Raw genomic sequence first — 21,764 nt, forward strand, 5'->3', positions numbered from 1 at the left:
TTGGTGAGACTTTAATTTTAGTGCGTGGTTTCCTCAGTTTACTCTGTGTTCCCTAAAAGGTCAGCAATGTCAAGACTGATTGCAAATCCATTGAATCATTCTAAAAGACTGCTAGAATTTTATAAATAGCTTTTTTAGTTGGTAAAATGATTAATGAAATGATGAAGCATTTTATATCCCAAAGGTCAGCTTGACTGTGACATCACACTGTTTTTGGTCATTGCGCAATGCTATAACTCAGGAACTGAAGGGTGGAGGGGTTGCAGCTATGTTTTATATGTGGTGCTCACCTATTGAATTCCTTTTTAAATTATTACTCTGAATTTTGAAAATATACATCCATGTAGGGCTGTTCGATATAACGATATATATCGGATGACGATATAAAAACGTCTATCATTTCATTTTACGCTATCGTTTGTTTCGTGGTGTCGCAAAATAAACGTTTACGGCAATATTTTTTCACCGTTTTGATGGTCACTGTAGTGGCTATATTCATTTCTTAAAGTTCTCTCTTTCTCTTATATTTAATATAACCACACTACGTACGGACAAGCGCCTGTTTTTATGGGTTGTCGTTAGCAACAACGACGGTAAAACCATCGCGTATAAACTGAATCACGTGAAAGAGTATGCAGAGTATTTACGGATGAGAAGCAAAAAAGAGCCGTCAGGTGCTAAAAAATAAACCTTTGACTCAAACGTTAGAACAGGCTTTTCCCTGCAGCACGCTGTGTAATAAATACAAAGAAAACGGCGGCCGTTACAACTTATGTCTAAAAATGTATAGTTTCATGCATCTGTTAAAACACTCGACTTCACCTACACGACGCCCAGCTGGAAACACTTCACACAAGTCGAGCTGCCCGAGATTCACAGAATTTACAGAAAATGTTACATTTTTGTGATTTATATCGTTATCAGGACGATAGATGTCTTATATCGGGATATGAGATTTTGGTCATATCGCACAGCCCTACATCCATGTAAACCTCATACAACTGCAACTTGGCTGGTGGTGAATGCCTACAATCTCCAACCATCCAACAGTTTTCATCTGCTTTTCCGAAGTAGGACTGCAATGGCAGTTGTCTAAGCCCCAGCAACATTTTCCAGATCCTTCTGGGGAGTCCTGAGACACTCCTAGGCCAGGCAAGATCTAAAATCTCTCCAGTGAGTTATGGGTCTACCTGGGGTCCCCCCCCCCCCCACCAGCTGGGCATGGTTTGAAAGGCTTAGAGATAGTAACTCTTGCTGGCTGTTCTTCATCGTCTCTGTCTGTGAACATATAACATAGTTATTCCTCTCTGTACCATCAGTTTCTTTTTTGTCTCCCCCTCAACTTCTGAGATGGGTTTTAAGCCTTCTTGCATGCCAGATGCATGGAGCCACAGCGCAGCAGTCTGCAGAGCATCCAGACAGCAGTTTGGCTCGTCCTGCAAGGCTCTTTTTCCCGCTATGCCTCCAAACTGAAGACGGCAGTAACACGAATCTTATCCGATCTGCTCTGCCAGACCTTTATTCTCAGTTCTGGGTTTTGGATGGAAGGATGTAACAAATAAATGAAGCCAATATCAGATTATGGCATTGTCAGAAATGCACAGGGAAGCATCAGCTGTGGTTTAACTTTAGCTTGGTTTTCATTCGCGTTTTGTGGCTTTTTGGCCACATAGAGGCTTCTCTTGGATGTGCTTTGGGCTCAGTTTATACCACAAGGCCCTGTGTTTTTGTCTCCTTGGACCTCAGTTTCCTCAACGGCATTGTCAGAGTTCACCAAATTTTAATTAAGCGTGAATTATTTGTACTGATATGCTTTGCATGTCTGAATCTACACATTTCTGTAATTTATTGGAAATAAAATTACAAACACAGCTACGATTAAGCTTTTTTCCTGTTTCCCATGAACGGGAAAATGAGGAACAACTCAGCCTTTTATCATTTACTGCTCACGTATTCTTGAGCAAGGCACTCCTCTCCTGCACAGCTGTTCCTCCGGGGTGCCATTTTAAATCAGAATGTGCTCTCTGTGAGCATGTCTGGTTAAATGCAATGTCCTAATCCATCACACATCAGGAAATCATCTGGGGGTCTGAGGAGGAGGAAAGTGCTGTATGACTGTTAGCAGCTCAGTTTTCCTGGAACAAAAAACTCTCTCCATCAGCACTTTCCTGCCCCACGAGCCAGTATGAAGTGAAGGTAGGAGAAATACTTAGGATAGAGATGACAGTTTTTACCTGCCTAGGATCTACAGAGGCCCATTTCCATGTCAGCTCATCCAGACAGTATTTATTCTCATTACTGCAGGAGCTGCAAGCAGCAGTACAATTTTTCATGTTGTGGATTTGATTATAAAACAGAAAAACTACTTCTTTTTTAACCATCTTTGTTAAACATTTTGGAGGAGATGCTGGAAAGATATTTTCCTAGACTCTATTTTTTTCATTGCAGTTTATCTGCCTGTTTCTGGGGTTTCGTGGGGACACGAGAGGCCCTGAGCTGGAGGCTGAGGCTTGAGAAACCGGTCGCAGTGTTGAAAACCGCCTTCCTGTGTCAAAGGCTCTGCCAGCACAGTCTGCCTTTCCTCTTTCGCCTAAACTCACCCTGCCTGTGTGTTTGGATATGGCAGGGGCTCGCACTCATGAGCTGGCTTGTTTCACTAAAAGGATTGTACTAATATGGAACTGGCAGAGAGGCAGGAAATCTTTTTTCTAAGTGAGGGTGATTAATGAAGTGGGAGAGAGGAGAGAGTGGGCAAAAAGGGGGAGGATGGGAGTAGAGGAAGAGGAGTGAGGGGAGGTGGTGGGTTTTTAAAGAAGAGGGAAATATGTGAGAGTTTTATACAGTGAGAAATGATTGTAGTTACTAATCATAGTGTATTAATCATAGTCACTGCTTCAAAACCTGATTAATTCTTTAGTGCTTTTTAAAATAAAAACAACAGTGGCTTACTCACAGTCACCTTTTAATTGAGTAATGTCATATGTCAGGATGAGTCTGCTAAAACAAGTTAATCTGTGTCATCTATAATCAAGCTTCAGTCGAGCTGACCTTCATTAGATATTTAAAATTCCCAAATCAAGTCAAATTATATTGGTAGATTTTTTTCTTGTAAGTCTGTTAGGGATTTTTCTCCCATTTTGCAATATATGATCAGTATTATCATTTATTCCTGGTAGTTTGACAGGTTGAGGTTTACATATAAGTGAACCTATTAAATCCAAACAGCTTTGTAAAAAGCACTTTAAAGAATGGCAGTATGGTTGAAACAAAAGAAAAAGCTCTTAAGTTTACAGAATTCTTTTATTTATTTGCTTATTTATTTATATAATACATTTTTCTTTTTGCCCCACTCCCTGCAGTTAAACTTGGTCAGTTTTATTCTTTTATTTATTCATCTGTATGTATTAACATTGCCCCAGATGTTCCCAGAAATGTCCAAACCCACAGAAATATGCATGTTTATTGACTTTAATAGTCCATTTTATTTTGGTTGCAGTGAGCTGTTTCATATCCTCTTTATGCATAACAGCCACCAAGCAAATGCAAACGGTAACAAAACAAAGTTTTACCAGTATATTAGCAGAATAACTTTAGCAAGAGTATCTGTGGGTAAGCAGTTGGCTTTGACAATCACAAATAAAAATTTCATGCAGTACATGTCTGTGAACTTCTATGTAACAGGTCTAGAGACTGGTTAGCAACCATCTGGCAAATGGTCACAAGGGAAAAGACTTGAGCTTAAGGAAGTACAACTCAAACCAGATATTAAGAATGTCTGCCTTCAAAGTAAAAGTTGCACCTTTTTAAATGTGTTGGTTACATTTAATTTAAAGGTGAATTTTCTCTGTTTCTGCTTCGTTAGCATCTGCCAAACCGACATCTGCCATGCAAACTACATGCAACCTGCAAGCCATCACAAGAAAGTTTTCAGTATAGCACTCTTTGCAACCAATTTCATAGTAGTAACTACTAGCAACCACCTTTCCCTAGTGACCAGGAGTTACCACGAGGTTACCGACCGGCCTTTAGGGCTGCATGAATAGTAATTACAGCTACTGCATACAGATTTTTCCCTTGCAACCAGTGGTTGCTAGATGGTTGCTCACTGATCTCTAGCTGTATTTTACTAAAACCTGAGTCAGATTTCTTTCATTGGTGCTGGTGGTTAACAAAATACCCAGTGACATAAATTATTATAGAGTGTTTATAACCACTGAGTACAGGTTATCCAGGTTGAGTATCCTGTGGTATTCAAGGGTCCTGAACTGTGGATTCGGTGGTTGCCATGGGACAAACATTGCATGCAATGATGCTCACTGGCAGACTTCCCCGAAGTTGATGTGGAGCAGATTTCTCCCACTCTTGACCCCTGTTGTTTTTACAGTCTGCCTCAGTTCTGGGAGGCTGAGACCAGACAGAGAAAGAGAGAGAGCAGAGAATGGGGGAGGCCTCCAATTTTTACGACCCTCCAGTTCCTCCCACAGACACATTCAGCCCTTCAGTCATGCTTTCACTTTGCTCTGTTACACGTTATGATGCTGAAGCTGAAACAGACTGCGTTAAACGGCAGTAATGAGAACGATTTTGCACTGGCAGGACTCTGGAGCAGACATGTCAACAGCTTACAGAGATTCACAGCACATACTGTACTGACACAAACTGTACAAGGACCAAACAGTTGCACATGGAGTGCAGAGGAATAGTACGAGACACGCCACACCGTGGATTCATATAATGAGCAGTTTTTAATTGCTTTAGGTGCTTCACAGCTGCATGAGTTTTTGGTCAGTTTGCTGTATTGATGTGGGCAACTCTGTCCTTTTGTTGCAGATCCAAAAACAATGACACAGTTTTTTTTTTGTTTTCTTTTTAAATCAGTCCCTGCTTTTCAACAATCACACAGAGAGAAGTTGACGGTAGTAGAGACACAGAGTCTCAGTGAGCTACAGAGTTGAGATGATGGGTAAACATGGGCTTTCTTTAATATTGTTTTTTTTAAATAAATGTAAGTCTTGAAGTTTTAAGTATATTATATTGATGTCACATCATATTGTGCCTGATGATACTGTGTAAGGTTTTTTTTTTGACGATGCTACTCAACCTGCGTCCTCCTCAGGCTATAAATATATATGTGCTAAGCACAGGGAAAGCCCTTCAGCCTCACTCTTAGGTAACTCTCAGAGGTTTTTCTCTCTTAGCTCTTTAGGGAGTCCACCACGGCTATTAATTAAGTTGGGTTGGCAATCTTCTGCAAAGACGAGCTTGAGTCATATGGAAACTCATTGCACAGTTGTCACTTTCAATCCCAAGGAGGAGCAATGGGGAAAACGTGACCTTTCCACTCTGTAGCAGTCGGTGCTGGACAAGCAACTATAACCAAGAATCCTTCAAAGTGGATCTTAAATCTGGTCTTCCAGGATAAAGTGTTTTATTCCAGGAAAATAAATTATCATCCTAACAATTTATTGATGGAAAATTTGAAACAGATCAGATAGTATATCTTCATTTTTAACATTACAATAGAAAGACTTTTAGGTTGAGGACTGAACTGTGCTGGGTAATGTCGCTGGCAAGTCCCACAGATGCGGTGACCTCAAGTGGATCTTGGGTCAACAAAATGTGCACATTTCTTTTATTAACTTTCTTTTTTGTAAGATTAGACTGACTAGAGCTTTTCAGGTCAAAGCCATGCTTGGCTGTCTGCTCGTGCAGTAATCTGTCTCTCTGTGATCAGTGGAGCAGCAACTCTGAGCCCTGCCCTGCCAAGAGCTTCAGAACACCTGAAGGTGTCTGGGAGTGTAGTCCACAGCGCAGCCAGAGGGGGGTCATGTGAGGGTGCAGGTGGCTGCCAGCCTGGACTGTGTGCTGTTGCCAAACTCCACAGTGACCCAGAGACTTAGAGAAACTGCAGGAGGGCCGGCTAATTCCTGTCAGGAGGAGGCCTGTCGTCCAACCCGAAGCAGCCAAACTTGCCCTCCTTCCAAGACATTTAACAAGCTAACATTCCTTCTGGGAACTTTTAGTCGTTTTCACAACTGTGCTCTTTGCAGCTTCACTCTGAGTGTTTTCAACACTCTGGTCTTCATAAACCTGCACTAATCACGAGTTTTAGGTAAAAACTCATTTTATTCTGCTCAGAGCATACAAAACACTCCACTTTGTACTTCACACCATTTCCTGTCTTTTTTGCTCTCCTTTAACATGAAGCTGTTTGCAGGTGGTTAGCAAAATTTCCTGATATAATTTAGATCGTCTTTCTGTTATTTTGAAGGTGTTTCACAAAGAGGAGGGAACAAAAGAGCTGGCACTTGTCAAGAATGACATCTTAGACAAAAAAGAGACAGAACATTGTAAGAATCTGAACCTGCAGAGCCAGCAAACTCTTTGATTAAATTGCACAGTATTCACACAAGCTGCTGACAGCACAGCTCTGCCTCGACCGTTTAAAACATATGGAAAGCCCCTAAAGGGACTATTGATTAGAATTATTTCAAATATCTTAGTGCCTGTTGGAGCTTGACTTAAATCATGAGTAGTATTGCTGGAAAGTAGTATCTTCTGGGTTCAGGGCGTGTGCCTGCTGTTTGCACATAAATCTTCAGTGCTGGTCTTTTTCCGTCAGTCCTGCCCTTAGGGATGAAACACCATATAATCTGTCTGTTTCCCTTCACATCTTCTACAGTATCTACAGAGTTTCCTCCAGTTTTTTTTCTTACTCCACCACACGCCATCAACCTCGCACACATCTTAAACCCAGCTCTTCCACACTGTAGTTTATTGATAGCCGTGTAAACCTCACGCGACTCCATTTTTAAGCGTGATCTCATCGCGGAAGTTCCACAAGTGCTTCGAACCAGATCGCCAATGACTTTTAAGTGGCTTTTGTTCCCCAGCAGTGGAAAGCAAGCCAGTGAAAGACAGTGTTGGCTTTCATAAACGCCTGGCTCTGCTCCTGCAGGTCCTCCTTCAGCTCTCTGGAGGAAACACAGTGTCTGATCTGCGCACAGTGGATGCAATTAACCCGGGAACTCATAAAAAGGCGTTTTGCAACAGGGTGCATAACGGGCCCAGTCCTCATGCCAGCTCCTGTTGGGCGGTTGAGGTCCTGCTCCAGATGGTTTCCATTAGCATGTTTGCATGCCAGCAATGCCAGACAATCCAAGGCTTGCTACACCTACTGTATGTATACAATGGTCCAGTGTGTGTGTTGAGTGAAGAAAATCCAGAAGTCAAGTTTGTCGGCACCACAGGAAAAGGTGAAAGTGTGGGAGCAGGGATTGCATCTGTCCATCAACAGATTTCCATTGATATGTAACTTTTAAAGGTCCCGATGTTGTGGTTTATTAGTCCTTGTAGGAGAACTTCCTTATCCCTCATAAACTGTAAACGGAGCTGGCAGTGTTTCAGTATTTTGTTCACAGATATCCTAACCAGACATGATTTCCTGGCAGCTTTTCCCTGTGGATAGCAATGTTGGGCTAGACTGAAAAATGTCAGCATCTACTTCAAATTCTCAGAAAATGCACAAATTTTGTACAAACATTCGTAGTTCCCAAAAGATGAACTATGTTGATTCTCTTATTTTTTACCAAATTTGTGCCCTAAAGCTAACAGCATTCCTGTGAGCTGTTCTTTGTTTTACAGCTGATAATTCTGGTGCGCTACTGTACCCACATTGGTGTTATTTAATATGTCAGAGAAAGATTTAGTCCCATTATTTATGCCAAGTGCAATGAGCCAAAAATGCAGGATTTATGGCATTCACCATCCACTGTGCCCGTTACTCTTACAGCAAAAAGGTTACAGTTCAAGACACAACAACAGTGTGTACTTTGAAAGGGCAGATGAGGTCTGAAAGGAGGAGGAAGTGGTGTGTGATCTGGAAGGCTGAGAAAATGCAAAAAAACCCACTTAATTAAATAAATCTGCTAATCCAAATAATCTCCTGCTGATGATATTGTCACCGTTGCTTGCTTGATTTTTTTGAACTAGTGCCAATATCATCAGATTGTAAAACTGAATAAGCCTGCAATACAATACAATGCAAACAAAGAAACTCTAGTTGCTTGATAAGTAAACTTGCCCCTTTAAGAACCTGGTTGGCTCATGTTTGGTGTATATTTTGCAGCACATTAAATACACACATGTGACGGTGTTTTTATCTGATTTCTTTCCCCATCATATAGACGTTTACAGCTTGGTGTAACTCTCACCTGAGGAAAGCAGGCACGCAGATTGAGAACATCGAAGAGGACTTCCGGGATGGACTGAAACTCATGCTGCTGCTGGAGGTCATCTCAGGTGAGGGAAAAAAGCTCCTTGCTTAACAAGATTACCTGAATGAAAACAGCACTTGTTGATTTTTAGCTACCAGAATTCCCCTTACAGGACTAGTCCAACAGTATGCTTGTATAAAATGTATTTCTGACAGCTAAATCATAGTGTAGATAACACTCTCGTGTTTGTTTGAACTAAAGAAACACAATTTTAACAGCTTTATCTTCTATAATGTGTCTGGTTATGAGAGGAATTTAAATTAAGGCCTTCATATTTGATTATGCAGATGGAAACCAGAGCTGTAGGTCAATTTGAAGGTGGAGTTCAGAATGAAGTATTAAAATAACATTACATTGTTTTTGTAAGATGTCATGTATTTTTGCTAATCAAAAAACATTTTTCTGTAATTGAAAATGTGTTTCTTGTCCAGGCGAACGCTTGGCCAAACCAGAGAGAGGCAAAATGAGAGTCCACAAGATTTCCAATGTTAACAAAGCCCTCGACTTTATTGCCAGCAAAGGAGTGAAGCTGGTTTCTATTGGAGCTGAAGGTGAGTGATGTCACATCAAAGCAAAGGTCAGACAGTTTCCACAAAACCCAGAATGACCTTCTCTGTAGTTAGTTTGCATTTGTCACCTGTTGATTTTAATTAGGTCATCAGCCAAATCAATAGCTACTGTTCTGTTGTAAATAGTTATGTATAATGTGGCCTCCGGCCCTCCCTCTCGCTTTCTCACCCGTTACCATGGCAGTGGCACAGGCTGCTGTGCGGTTTAATGAGATCCTTATTGCCGAGTGCTCGGGCAGAGCTTGTGCTTTGCAGTGCATTTTCTGAGAGTAGATCTTAGGATCAGCAATCCCCTCTGGGGCTGAGGCTGCTCATTGTTCAGCACAAATAACTTGGGGATGTCCACCCTCTTCCCATCTGAGAGTAAACAAGTCTTTAGCAGAGTAAACACTCGACTTTCACTTTCTGTCTCTCTCTCTCTCTGACTGTCTGCCCAGTCTTGGCCACATGCATAGTTTGCATACATGTGTTGCAACAAACAGGAAGTCTGTCAATGGCTGTAGATAATCTGAAAAAAATCATATACTGTCAGATATTTTTTGGCTTACTGTTTAGTTTAGAGTGAAAGTAAACAGATATTTTGCAGAGCTCCTCAAAACGCTGAAAGATGGCTTTAAAAACTACCCAGAATTACTAAAGATGGTGTGCTGATTTTGCTGTTAACAGTTTAACATTTATGTTCCTGAACACATACTGCAATCCCTATGAAATCTGCTTACAAATGAAGTTTTCGGTTCTTGAGTTGGAAACAGGTATTTCTATATATCGTCCAAGGGTGGGGGGAAATACAGACCTCAAGGGTTGGTTTTAGATCTCACCCTGGGTCAATACACCTGAATCAAATGATTAGATCATTACCAGGCCTCTGGAGAACTTCAAGACATGTTGAGGAGGTAATTTAGCTATTTAAATCAGCTGTGATGGATCAAGGACACATCCAAAACCTGCAGGACACCGGCCATTAAGGCCTGGAGTCCCCTACCCCTGATATAGTCAGTGGCTATAAATGTGTATCCCCCAGCCTTTTGGCAAGTGGTTGCTGGGTAAGATCAGCTTCACCCAAAAATCTCCTTTTTTCCTGGAAACGTGAAAAAATGGGACAGAGAAAAGGAAATTGGAAAATTCAACTTCATAGTAAAAGGTTTGCCTTACTGTTGCAATCAACAGGTTTCAAAAGGGGAAACTTTTACTTTGAAGGTGTATGTTCTCGGTTTCTGCGGTAAACTACTGGTGACGACCTGCTAGCAACAAAGAAATCCCAAGGAGGAGTGCAGCACCATATATCTCTTTGGGTCCTGTAGCAACCTCCAGCAGCCACTCACCTATCAGTGGGATTTTTTTCTGGTTGCCATATGGTTGCTGACTGGTCTTTAGGGCTGTGTGACTGAGGCCTAATGCAGTCAACTCAGCCACACAGCTCTGCCTATGATAACAGAAGTCCCACAAACCTGCATGTGCAAAGTGAGGTTAATCTTAAAGTGAGACAAGTGAAAATTTCTTCATTAAGGAACAATTGAAGGTAAATACAGGAATAAGGAATAATTTTAACTGTAAAAAGCACTCTAGCAGAGTCTGTTCTACTGAAAATAAACAAAACTAAAGCCTTAGAATTTAAGGTTGATAGATTCTCCTTCAATTTATAACTGTATTGACTAAAGATGTATTATATGTTTTAATGTTTTTGTGAAGTGTCCCTTTAATGAATATGATCCCTTGGACGGTGGCTAAGACGGGCATTACTGTCCCTCCCCAATGCCTCCCTTCCTTAATAAGGTTAACCTCTGACCAGTCTTAACGCCTGCTGTTCAGAATCTCTAGTCTTTCCATCATAAGCCGGTCTCTGTCAGCGTCGTGCACAAATCTTGCAAAGAACTCCTTAGCTTGAGAAGGTTTTAATGACAAAAGCTGAGCTGCAACGCAAAATCTGACAAAGTCACAATTGTGCTTCATCTGCGTAAACATGGATTGAATGAAAAATTGATTTAACATATTTTTAATTCACAAGCTGTATAAATGTCAACTTTTTAAGTGGCTTATAGTATTATTTTATTTTAAAATATAGCAACTGAATAAGATTTTAGGTGATTTTTGCAATTAGGGGGAATAATTAGTTACTCTGGTCCACCCCACATGAGCTCAAACTTGTGGGGTAGATGAGTTTGACAGACCTGATCTGCAATGTCTAAACTATAAAAAAAAAACTGGTTGTGTCATTTTTCCTTAGCTTGAGAGATATCAGTTATGTGTTCAATGAGACCAGCAGTAGGAAAGTCAAAAATATTTGATTACAAACAAAGAACACCAGCGAATAATCACAACTGAGACAGGGCAGGTGCATTTTAAATTTAAATTAATTGAAATAACTTGAAATTAACTAGAGATTTTTTTTCTGCCCAGAGTAATAGTATAAAAACTCCTAAGCCAGACCAACATTCCAGACAGATTATCCGCCTGGAATCCCCTCCTGGTCCTGCCGCTCTGCTAGCTGTGTTGGTGGGAAGTGACTAGTCGAAGGCTCAGGTCTTTGCGACTCCTCAGGGGGTTTGTTGTGGGTGAGGGATAAAAGACGGGGGGATGCAGTTTCAAATGGAATTAGAAGGATTTTTGTTCTTCCCCTGGTGGATCAGTCATGTTCATTAGAGCTAATCTCAACATGTATCTGCATGTGTCAGCCTGAAGCACCGAGCTTGACTTTTTTCTGCCTCCTAATTCAATCGCGGGCGTCTTTCGCACCGCGTTACACGCAGAGACATCTGACTGGCGTCTCGCAGTCTGAGTTTGTCACAGTCGAGCGGCCGTGCTCCAAGCCTTATTGGATTAGAGGCAGAAACAAATAATTATTGAAGGCGGGCAAACAGGGTGACCTGTTGGAGGGGATTTTCATTATCGACAACACAGAGAGGGCTGGACACAGGCAGTTCGTTCACAGCCTTCAGCTGCCGGCACACAGCTGATTGACAGCTTAACAGGTCTTTGCTCAAATCACTGAATCATCACGTTTCATTCATAAAGGCTTTGCTGCACACATAAGGGAAATCATTAAAGTGGAGTTGAGTGTTTAGTTGACCTCTTGGTTATCTTGTTGTCTAATCTAAGCATCGAGATTAAAAGATTTTGAACACTGATATCTCAGCAAGTAGCTGTTTTACTAAATAGGGATCAAAATATAGTGGAGTTCTTAGCAGCAAATGAGATCAGCCTCCCTGCGCGTGAGCTGTAACCTGAGCGTCTCCACTCTCTGTTTTGGTAGCTGGTTTGTGTGCAAGTGCATGTTAGGTTATGTGAGTCTGTTAAACTGCTGGCCTCACAAGCATTCACTCAGTAGTTTAAGTATAAGAAACTACTCAAAGTTGGGATGTTGGTGCCTTAGGATGACATCCAATTGTTGTGCTGTATTTTTAGCATCTTTAAAATATGATAATTTTAATGGAAATGTTTTCCAAACACCCAAAATACATATAAGTTTTGTTGCAATAACATTTACAGTAAATGCCTGTATCTATACAACACAGAATAGCAATATAGTCTTTTAAAAGCTATTATAAGTAATCTTAACATCTAATATTACTGTACAAGTCTCACAGAGCAATATGATGGGGTTTTTTTTGTTTGTTTGTTTTTTAAACGTGTCTGCGTTCCTGAGAGTTTCTTCTGCTATTTTTTTTCCCCCCTGTTGAAGGAGTTTTATTGAGTGTTTTTAATCCACATCAAGGGACTAAGAATAGGTGCAGTCTGTAAAGCCTGATGTGGCAAAGTTTCAAAGTTTATGGCAATCCATTAAATAGATGAAACCAAAGGGCTTTGCCTTCTCCTTAGAGCCATGGACAAAATTGTCAGCTTTTAAACCTAAAAATTTAGTTTTTCTTTGCTTGAAAACCACCAAACAAGCCAGATGTGAGAAAAATATATTATACTATAAGTGCCTGCTGAATGCATCAGTCCTGAAATGTTACTGGTTTTCCCTCTTACAGAGATCGTAGATGGCAACGCCAAGATGACCCTGGGAATGATCTGGACCATTATCCTCCGCTTTGCCATTCAAGACATTTCTGTGGAAGGTAGCATTGTGTGTGTGTGTGTGTGTGTGTGTGTGTGTGTGTGTGTGTGTGTGTGTGTGTGTGTGTGTGTGTGGTTGTGTTTGTGGGAACATTTCCACACGCGTCTTATTCATTTGGTTTATTGAAAAGAAGCCTAGCTCACTGTCTTCATTTGCAATTGAAAACACTTTTCATTGACACAGTGTCTCAGTGTTAAGACCTTTGCACTGAGCTTAAAAAAGCTTCTTTTTTTTTCTTTTCAAGGTGGAAACGTTTGCGATGTGGTCCTGCCCATGGTTAACGTATATAATGCATTTACAGGATAATCCAATTTAAACGCCAGACGTTTGTAAAGTTTGCTTTGTGCGGCATTTCCACACTGTGTTTATTAGTGAACTTTGCTTTACTGGTTTGCTAAAAGAGGATGTTTGACACCATTTGGTATTGACTGGAAATAGGAAAGCATGAAACCTCCAAGCAGTCACACATGCTTTCCATTCTCTTCACCTCCACTTAATCCAGCACTAAACAGGGATTAGTGGAGAGTCGGTCAAAGTAAAAGCCCGAGAGTTCCTCCAACTTCACAATGATCCCTTCTCTCCAACCACAGAGACATCTGCCAAAGAGGGCCTCCTGCTGTGGTGCCAGAGGAAGACTGCGCCATACAAGAATGTTAACATCCAAAACTTTCACATCAGGTACGAGGCTGGAGAGGAGCACAAATTAAGCCACACAGATGGTTGTTTTACTCACATGCTAAGCTGCAGTTGCAGTTAATCACATGAGATTGTGGAACCATAAACATAACTATCGGAGGCTCAAAATTTGATGTCAAACAGGGAAAATTAGACTAAAGAATGTGTACGAGCAGGGGTGCCTTCACCTCAGCTAAAAACAGTTTTAGCTTAACCTCAGTGGAAAAATTTACCTTTTGTGCATTTTTGCTTTTGGCTCTTCGTTGTTCTAATGCTCATTTATAAGCAAACCTTAAAATAAGATGAGGGGAAAAAGGAAAACAGCCCAGTTTGTTGCTTAGTGTTGGAAATATTTCTGACAATCAGGAGATACAGTAAGCAGATATTACCTGAGCAAAAGTTCAGAGCTGGATTACAGGAGGATGGTTAAATATCGTCCCGTCCACTCTGGCTTATGTTACCTTTGTCTTTGTTGTTCGTCTTTGTTTTGGAAACTCTGGGAAAAACAAATCTTTGCAAACGCACAAATCTCATCATGGGCGGACGATGAAACGCTTAAGCACCTGAGGCATGTTGTTGCTCGACTGGCAGGTGCACACACACATAAACAGAAGTGTATTTGTGTCACCTTGTGATCTAGATCTCTTCTAACACTATGAACTATGAATAACCTTAATGCAACACAGATTCTTAGGTTGCGTCCCAGCTGTGAGACAACCTGTTAGAGATTTTTTTTTTTTTAAATCTCTGACAGGATGCTTCATCATGTGTTTAAATTCTGTATTTGGGTTTAGTCTTTGTTCGTGTTCGAGGACTTGCACTTTCAGGTATCCTGTTGCAACCATTTGTTGCCACCTATGCCAAAAAAATTAAAGCATAAGCCTCTTTCAGTGAAGTGTTTTTAAATTTTGGAAGTCCCCTTACTGACACATGATACTTTCCTACTGGTAAGCTTTTTATGCATGAATCCTTCTCCAAATATCGGCAAAGGGCACTGCTTCAGTTAAAATGTGGTTTTCAGCTTGGCTGTTTCAGTGAGGTCTTTATGTGGAGTTAATTTTTTAAAACACCCGAATTACACAAACACATAATTTCATAAATAGCTCAGACTCGATGCAGATGAGAGCTGTTGCCTCAGACAGCGTTGATAGGTAACAGATCAGACTTGAAATAGCAGAGTGCACACCCTTAACCAGGAACAGACAGTAGACATCCTCGTAAAGTATACTGTGAAACGCAGGAAGTGGAAGTAATTATCCATAGACATGTTGCATGCAAATAATTAATCAAATTACAGCGACTAGCTGTAAGTTCTGAATGTGAAAATACAAGTGAGGATGCTACCCAGGCATCCCTATTTCAGGCCTGGCTGGGCCTGGATCCATGACACAGAATGCCTCCATGTATGTTGAATTATTGAAAGAAGACCTCTGTGATCCTCAGATGTGGATGAAAGCTGAGATGAGAAGGTGGAGATGAGGTCATTTCAGGAGAATGGGATTGCCAGAGCAGAGTCCCGATCTTTGATGTGGTCTCACTGTGAGAGATGATAGCAGGGCTTTTGAGATGGAAGAGGAGGGAAGAGTACAGAGTTTGCTTTTTCTCTCTGAACGCTCACATACTGCTGCTTCAGGTATAAGAAGCAATGAGCACCCTTGTAAAAACTCCTGTTGTGCGTTGCAGGCACTTTTTTATGGCGAATAATACATTAAGCATCCCATCTCACTAATTTGTTGTTTGGAGCCAGAAAGCACTAATAAACCTTCTCCAGCTTCCCCAGATTGATGATATTGTGAGGCTCCATCTCATCGTGCTGCATTTAGACCGACTGGTTTCAGCACCAAGGGCACCAATCAATGAGCCACAGAAGGCCAAGCTAGAAATATATTTCAGAGAAACAGAATCACGATCAAAATCAGATTTAGCTGCTATGCCTTGTATGGATTTTACAACCTGGGATCCAAAAATAATAGGATGCAATGACTTGGAAATAATTTCAAATCTAATATCTAATCTTAAAATCGCAAAATATCCACATGGTCGGCTTTTCTCCACATATTGGAGATACGAAAGGCTGGAAAGTAGTGAAATATAAATAAGAGCAAAACAAAACAATTGACAATAGCTCAGTAATATGATACGGAATTATTTCTCAGATTACATCACAGTGCATGATAGTTTTAAATGATTGAGAATTATTTGTATACAAAGGCCTTCTTTGTGCTTAGGCTTACTTAGGTTGAAGGCAATGACGGTTTCCTTTATAAAGCACATTTTATTACACACAATCCTGATGTGCTGAACACAGAGGATTAAAGTCCTGTTTAGGTTAACGGTGCCTTAAGGCAGTGAAAACGGCAAACTATAATAAAACAAAAGAAAACCAAATAAAACAACACAAAAAAACACCTGTGGAGTGTAAGCATGTGTGATCAAAGTTTGAAATTCCTTTTGAAAATCATAGACACCCCATGTTCTGGGTAAAAGAGGATCTGGCCATCTGGTGTCTTATGAACACATGGTTACATTACCAGCATCTAGATGATATGGGAGTATATTAGTGCATATAACATGTTGATCATCAAATGGCCAAATGTTAGCATTATTGCCAGTCTCATCAAAAGGGAAAGCATAGGCAGAGAATATCTGCATGAAGATTGTTGTGCTGCATCGTTTAAATATGACAAAATGCAGTAAATGCTGAAGATGAATTATAAATAACTTTATATGAGTCACTAAAACCTGGCATTCTATTGTATTTGTGCAGAAGAGAGCCAGTTGGTTTCTGCATACAATAAAAAGCGAACCACGTAACATCTGTTAGTGAGTCGCAGTGAGATCGCTTGCCAAGACAATTGCTCTGGAAAATGAAAGAAAACCAGTACCAAGATATCATGTCTGTTGAGTGTACAAAAGTGTCTGAGCAGGAATATCTTTTTCTTTGAATGTGTTCCAGGCTCTGGCGCTCAAATTCCAACAGATATCCGAGTTTTAAACAGTTTCTCTTTTGAAAAGCACCAAAAGCCCCACCTTGGGTCCCGAACACACGTTGAACATCTGTCTCGTCTTAGTATGTCTTATTTCTTATTCTGCAACAAAAGCACAAAGGAAAATTTCATGGCAAAGGATAAAAAACATTGAATTTCTTAAGAGCTATTGTTTGAGCACGTTTGGTGCAGAAGATAACAGTAAAATGGCACGTGGTGTTGGAATGATTCGGGGTTGACACAGAGCTGATTAAGGAGGACAGACTGATGGGGATGGTCTTGATTAAAGTTAAATTCCTGCCATTTTTCCTGATCACTCTTTCTCTGCCTCGTTCTCTCAGCTGGAAAGATGGTTTGGGGTTCTGCGCGCTCATTCATCGACACCGTCCAGAGCTCATTGACTATGGAAAATTGCGCAAGGTGAGTGTGCTGCTCAAAGGCAATGGAAACCCCGAACTGGAGCTGTAGACAGGAGTCACTGCGTTTCAGATGCCTCAAATAAACTCTGAAAATAAGACAAGGAAGTAACATGATTGTCTTCTGACCAATTAACGAGAAACTCTAGCTGTACCTTCTTCTGTAGTGGTTGCCAGCCCCTGTAGCTAACTTTAATTACCATGCTTATATCTCCAATGATGATGTTAACTATTTCTATGGTGCAGTTAAAAGCAATGTAAAAGTCTTGATGATCTGCTGGTTGTTCCTGTTGCCAGGACGACCCCATGACCAACCTGAACACAGCCTTCGACGTGGCAGAGAAGTACCTGGACATCCCCAAGATGCTGGACGCAGAAGGTGAGCAGGCAGGGAGTCAAACTGTAAAATCACGTCACGAAGAGCAGATTTCTTGCCTCTCTTTGTTTAAAAGCAAAAATCTGCTCTCTTAGATTTCCTCTTCAGAAATCTGAAAGCTCTTTGAAGACCTCGGTGTCACCTTAACTCGATCTTTGTATTATTGCATCACTTTATTTCAAGTTTCAACCACTCTAACTGCTTTAGTGTTTACAGCTGTGAGAGTTACTGTGCCTTCAGAAAGAGTGGAGGAATGCAAAAAATACCACTTTTTTTGTCTATTTGTTGAATTTTTTTTTGGTAATGACATTCTGCTTTGACTTTAAATGACCAACTTTTCAACAAGTGCGCGTTATCCTGATTCCTGAGAGGGTATATTTTGGCCTTAGCATTCACTTGTGCAGCTGTGCAAACAATGGGAGACTATTTTCTACTAAATGTAAATATTCAGTTCTTTCTCTACAAATAAATTAAGCCTTACTGACGTCATCCTGTATCTTCAAGTATGGTTTGCTCACCAAGTAGTTTTTAGATTTGAAAACTGGAGGTTTTCTGTTAAGAGATGTAGCTAAAGCCCATAAGCGCATCTGGTCCATACCACTGATTTTGTTTTCGTTCTAAATATTATTTATGTGATGAGTTTTGTTTCCTGTTTCTTCATTTAACTGTTCTGTGTTTAACAACCTCAACCTCCTCCCACTCAACCCTAACCTCCATCCCCTCCCTGACGTCCTCTCTTCCCCACAGACATTGTGGGCACTGCCCGTCCGGACGAGAAGGCAATCATGACCTACGTCTCTAGCTTCTACCACGCCTTCTCAGGCGCTCAGAAGGTATCCTGGATGCAGCGTCTCCTTCCTCCTCCTTCTCCTCTTCGCCTCACTCCCCTCTTTCCCTTTTTTCCACCTCCACGTGTTTCTCCTAACAGTATCCTTCTCTCTGCAGTGCACAACGCCCCCTGCAGGGGTCGTCTTCTTTACTTTCCGCATGGTTCACACTACCAAATGCATGATGGGACAAAAACACGCTGTTCTTAAAGGCAGCGAGTGCAAGTGTGTCTCCAGTCTACCTTGTTGTAATGGCACTGCAGGCTAGCGGAGCCACCCCTCATTAGGGTTTCATGGTGCTGAGCAAAAGCAGAGTGGGAAGTGTGGCAACGTTTATCTGATCGGAGTGATGGTGATTGGCTGTGATAACAGCAATGGCTTGACACAAATTAGCCTGAAGTGTATTACAGAAGGGGATATGTGACTGTTTAATTGGACGATTATGTTCAGCCCTCGGAGTGACAGCTTAAATTGAGAGTGAAGGAATGAATACAATTAAAACTGGTGCTTCGTAGTCAAGCAGGAGGCTGGATATGTGGCAGCTGGTTACACACAGGAGTCCATTTCCCTGTTTCTTTACAGGAAAGAAGTGCTACTTTGGAGTTTCTCAGTGGGATAACGAATTCCTGTCTGTTAGTTTGACAACAGCGTACATAGAAATACAACAGGAAATGTGAGACTGTGCTGCACCTCTGCAGCATCATGAGGCACAAGTTATATAAGAGCCAGGTTCATCTAAGAGGCCCAGCAGTGGAGAGAGCACTTCACCACAGCTGTGTTTAAGCAACGTGCACTAAAAACGTCTGTGTTTATAAGTGGAGAGAGTGGTGTGCCTCATTGAGAGAAGTTAAACTACAGCTGGACTCTGGATTGCATCATAGATAAGGAGGTGTGGGATGACATACAGCTGGCTCTCAATGCAACAAAATGAAAAGTTAAAACACTCAAGAAACCATTACTCCTTATAAAATGAATGTGTTTTCACTTCATGCTTCCACCTCCCACTTTGAATCAAGGCAAGCATCTCACTTTTCACGAGAAAAATTAAGAATCGCTAATAACAAGCTAACTTGAAGACCAACTGCAGGTAAACTGGAGATAACTTGTCACTGCACCCCCTGCTGGCCTTTTTTTGTCTCTGCACACTTTTACACTGGTGCCTTTTTCTCTTCCCTGTCCTCTCTCCTTTTCCTCTGTTCCCTTGGCAGATATCATTAGCACCTTGAGGCCAGATGAGAAGGCCGTCATGACTTATGTGTCGTGTTATTACCACGCATTCTCAGGCAAACAGAAGGTGAGAAATAAAACATAATAAAAAGTAAAAAAAAAATCACAAAATACCTGCTGTACTGGTTGGCAGTATTTTTTTTTGTCTTAGTTCTCTGAAGCTTTTTAGCGTTTTTTTTTAGCTCATTGTTTGGGTTATACAGTTCCATGTTTCCATTCACTTACACCTCCCTCATAGCAATGTTCAAAAACCCTTACTGTACATCATTGGTCCAGCTTCAGACAGCAGACAGAAACAATAAGAGTTTACGTATTTAACATAATGGAGCATTCAGTAGCTAACAGGAAGTCTGTGGAGATGAAAAATAGAGCTAAAAGCAGGGTCTATGTTTTGAATTCGTATGTAAAGTGTCACGTTTCCTACTACAATAACATAAGTTTCTAAAGAGCATTTTCTCTTGTCCTGCAGTAAAGGCAGGGCACCCAGAGTTCTTCCTCTCTGCACAGCAAATCCTGATTATAGACTAGGTGGGAGTAGGATATCTGGTTGCTCTGACTTCATATTAAAACATTAAGCAATCCAAGAAACACACACATATTTGCATTGCTGACATCATTGCTATCTGAAAATTGAGTTTATGTGCCTCGAAGTGCTATCGCTTGATGCATTTTTATTGTGGGTGGCTCCACTGGGAGACTTGGCTTATTCAGAGCCTCCTTATCTCCTCTCTTTCAGCAGTATATTGATCCCTGATACAATGTACACCCCTGCAACTAGTCCCTGCACTCTCAGTGGAATATATTATTCCAAAGACATGCCAAATCCGCTAAAGATCTCCGCAGCGAGTAATAGAGACTTATCACACATGCAGGATATCCGCTAAGTCTCCTGTACTTAAAATCTTTATTAGGATCCACTTCTTAATGGAGCTCTCCTGAGAAGCAGGAGTCCGGAAACTGCTGCTGGCTGGCACACAGTTTTACAGATCTGGCGTAGATTTCAGAAACAATGGGTGGAGGAACAGTTACTCCTCCTCTCTTTAACACCTCCGATTTCACCCTTTAGGGCAGATATTTAGCAATAAACACTATAAGTTTGACATTCCTATGTTGGAACGCTCTGCACGTGGAAATCCTCACATTAACTCCACAAAGTTAAATAACAGTATTGTTTTTTAAGGAAGTGTAATTCCTGATAATCAGGTTACAATTCAGTCTCTGATCCAAAAATAGATTCTGTGCTACATGATTATGTTGTTATTCCTTTTTCTCCCTTGTTCAAAAAAGGTGGCAGCAAGGAGACACGTGTATCACCTGTTTGCTACATGACAATGGAACATGAATATAAAAAACTATTAGTTATTTCTCTCATTGTGGAGGTTTCATTGAGCTTTGATGGAGTTTGTAGTTACACACATATTCCATCTTCTTTAAGGTCCAATTTTAAGTTACGGCCCCATTATTAACATTGGATCACATGGTCCATTTTTATTAGTGCATAGTCTGTGTGGCGAGGAGAGTGCCCAGAATTTTATCACAGTTTGTCGCTCTTCTGTGCTTTGTTTTAGCTTCTTTCAGCTCTTAGTTTTGCTGTCAGACATGCCAGTTTATTTCTTTTGTTTCTCAGTCAGTGTTGTCAAATGTTTAAAGTGAAAAGCTCAGTTAAACTTCACACTAGACAAAAGAACTCATTTATAGCTGCTAAAGAGACAGGAGGGAACGGGAGGGAAAATTGCAATCATGCTCAAAATCTGTTATTTGGTAGAAATTTGTGGTGTTTAATGAGTGTTTCTGCTGTCCCAAAGGGGCTAAAAATTAGTAATTGCAAGTTTAAGGGCTTGAATCAAAAAAGGAATGTCAAAAGAATCAAAGAACTATGATCTCTAGGTTTTAATGTGGGACCTATTATGATAAAATTTCCTTTAATTGTTCCATTAAAAATATTTGTTATATCAAGTCTTGGTGCGCCCCCTTAGTTTTTCCACTGTCTGAAACAAACCATCTCTTCGAGTTGACTTTCTTCTGACCTGAAGGTTTGAGCAGCAGGTCTGTGGGGCTTCTGCTGATCATACAGAAGAGACACAAAATAGGGCAGTGTCCACAGTGGCACCGCAGGTAAATGGGAAGATGGTTTTCACCTTAATAATCCTTCCCTCTGGTCGCTGTGATGTCACAACAAAGTAATTCATGAAAGAGGTCCTGGCTGTCGAGCCTTTCATTAAACAGGCCCAGCATGCAAACATTTGCTCACAGAAGCACGACCTGCACATCATGGCTCTCCTTTTAAGGCAACTCCTGGTGGAACCCCCGGAGCATGTCTCTGACCGAGCCAAGTTTTCCCCTGTGATCTCTTA

At 41.0% G+C, this 21,764-nt stretch overlaps 1 protein-coding gene across 3 annotated transcripts in view; it reads left to right on the forward strand.

Moving 5' to 3' along the window:
- actn1 (actinin, alpha 1) overlaps window positions 1-21,764 on the forward strand; it is a 56,904-nt gene that overhangs the window by 18,142 nt on the left and 16,998 nt on the right. For all 3 annotated transcript variants that reach the window (XM_080870384.1, XM_080870383.1, XM_080870382.1), the window contains exons 2-8: window positions 8,187-8,301; window positions 8,708-8,827; window positions 12,817-12,903; window positions 13,493-13,580; window positions 16,906-16,984; window positions 17,278-17,359; window positions 18,104-18,189. In XM_080870384.1, coding sequence (XP_080726510.1) covers window positions 8,187-8,301; window positions 8,708-8,827; window positions 12,817-12,903; window positions 13,493-13,580; window positions 16,906-16,984; window positions 17,278-17,359; window positions 18,104-18,189 — 657 coding nt within the window. The remainder of the gene's footprint in view (window positions 1-8,186; window positions 8,302-8,707; window positions 8,828-12,816; window positions 12,904-13,492; window positions 13,581-16,905; window positions 16,985-17,277; window positions 17,360-18,103; window positions 18,190-21,764) is intronic.

Source organism: Rhamphochromis sp. 'chilingali' (assembly GCF_963969265.1).
Source record: "Rhamphochromis sp. 'chilingali' genome assembly, chromosome: 21".
NCBI lineage: Eukaryota > Metazoa > Chordata > Actinopteri > Cichliformes > Cichlidae > Rhamphochromis > Rhamphochromis sp. 'chilingali'.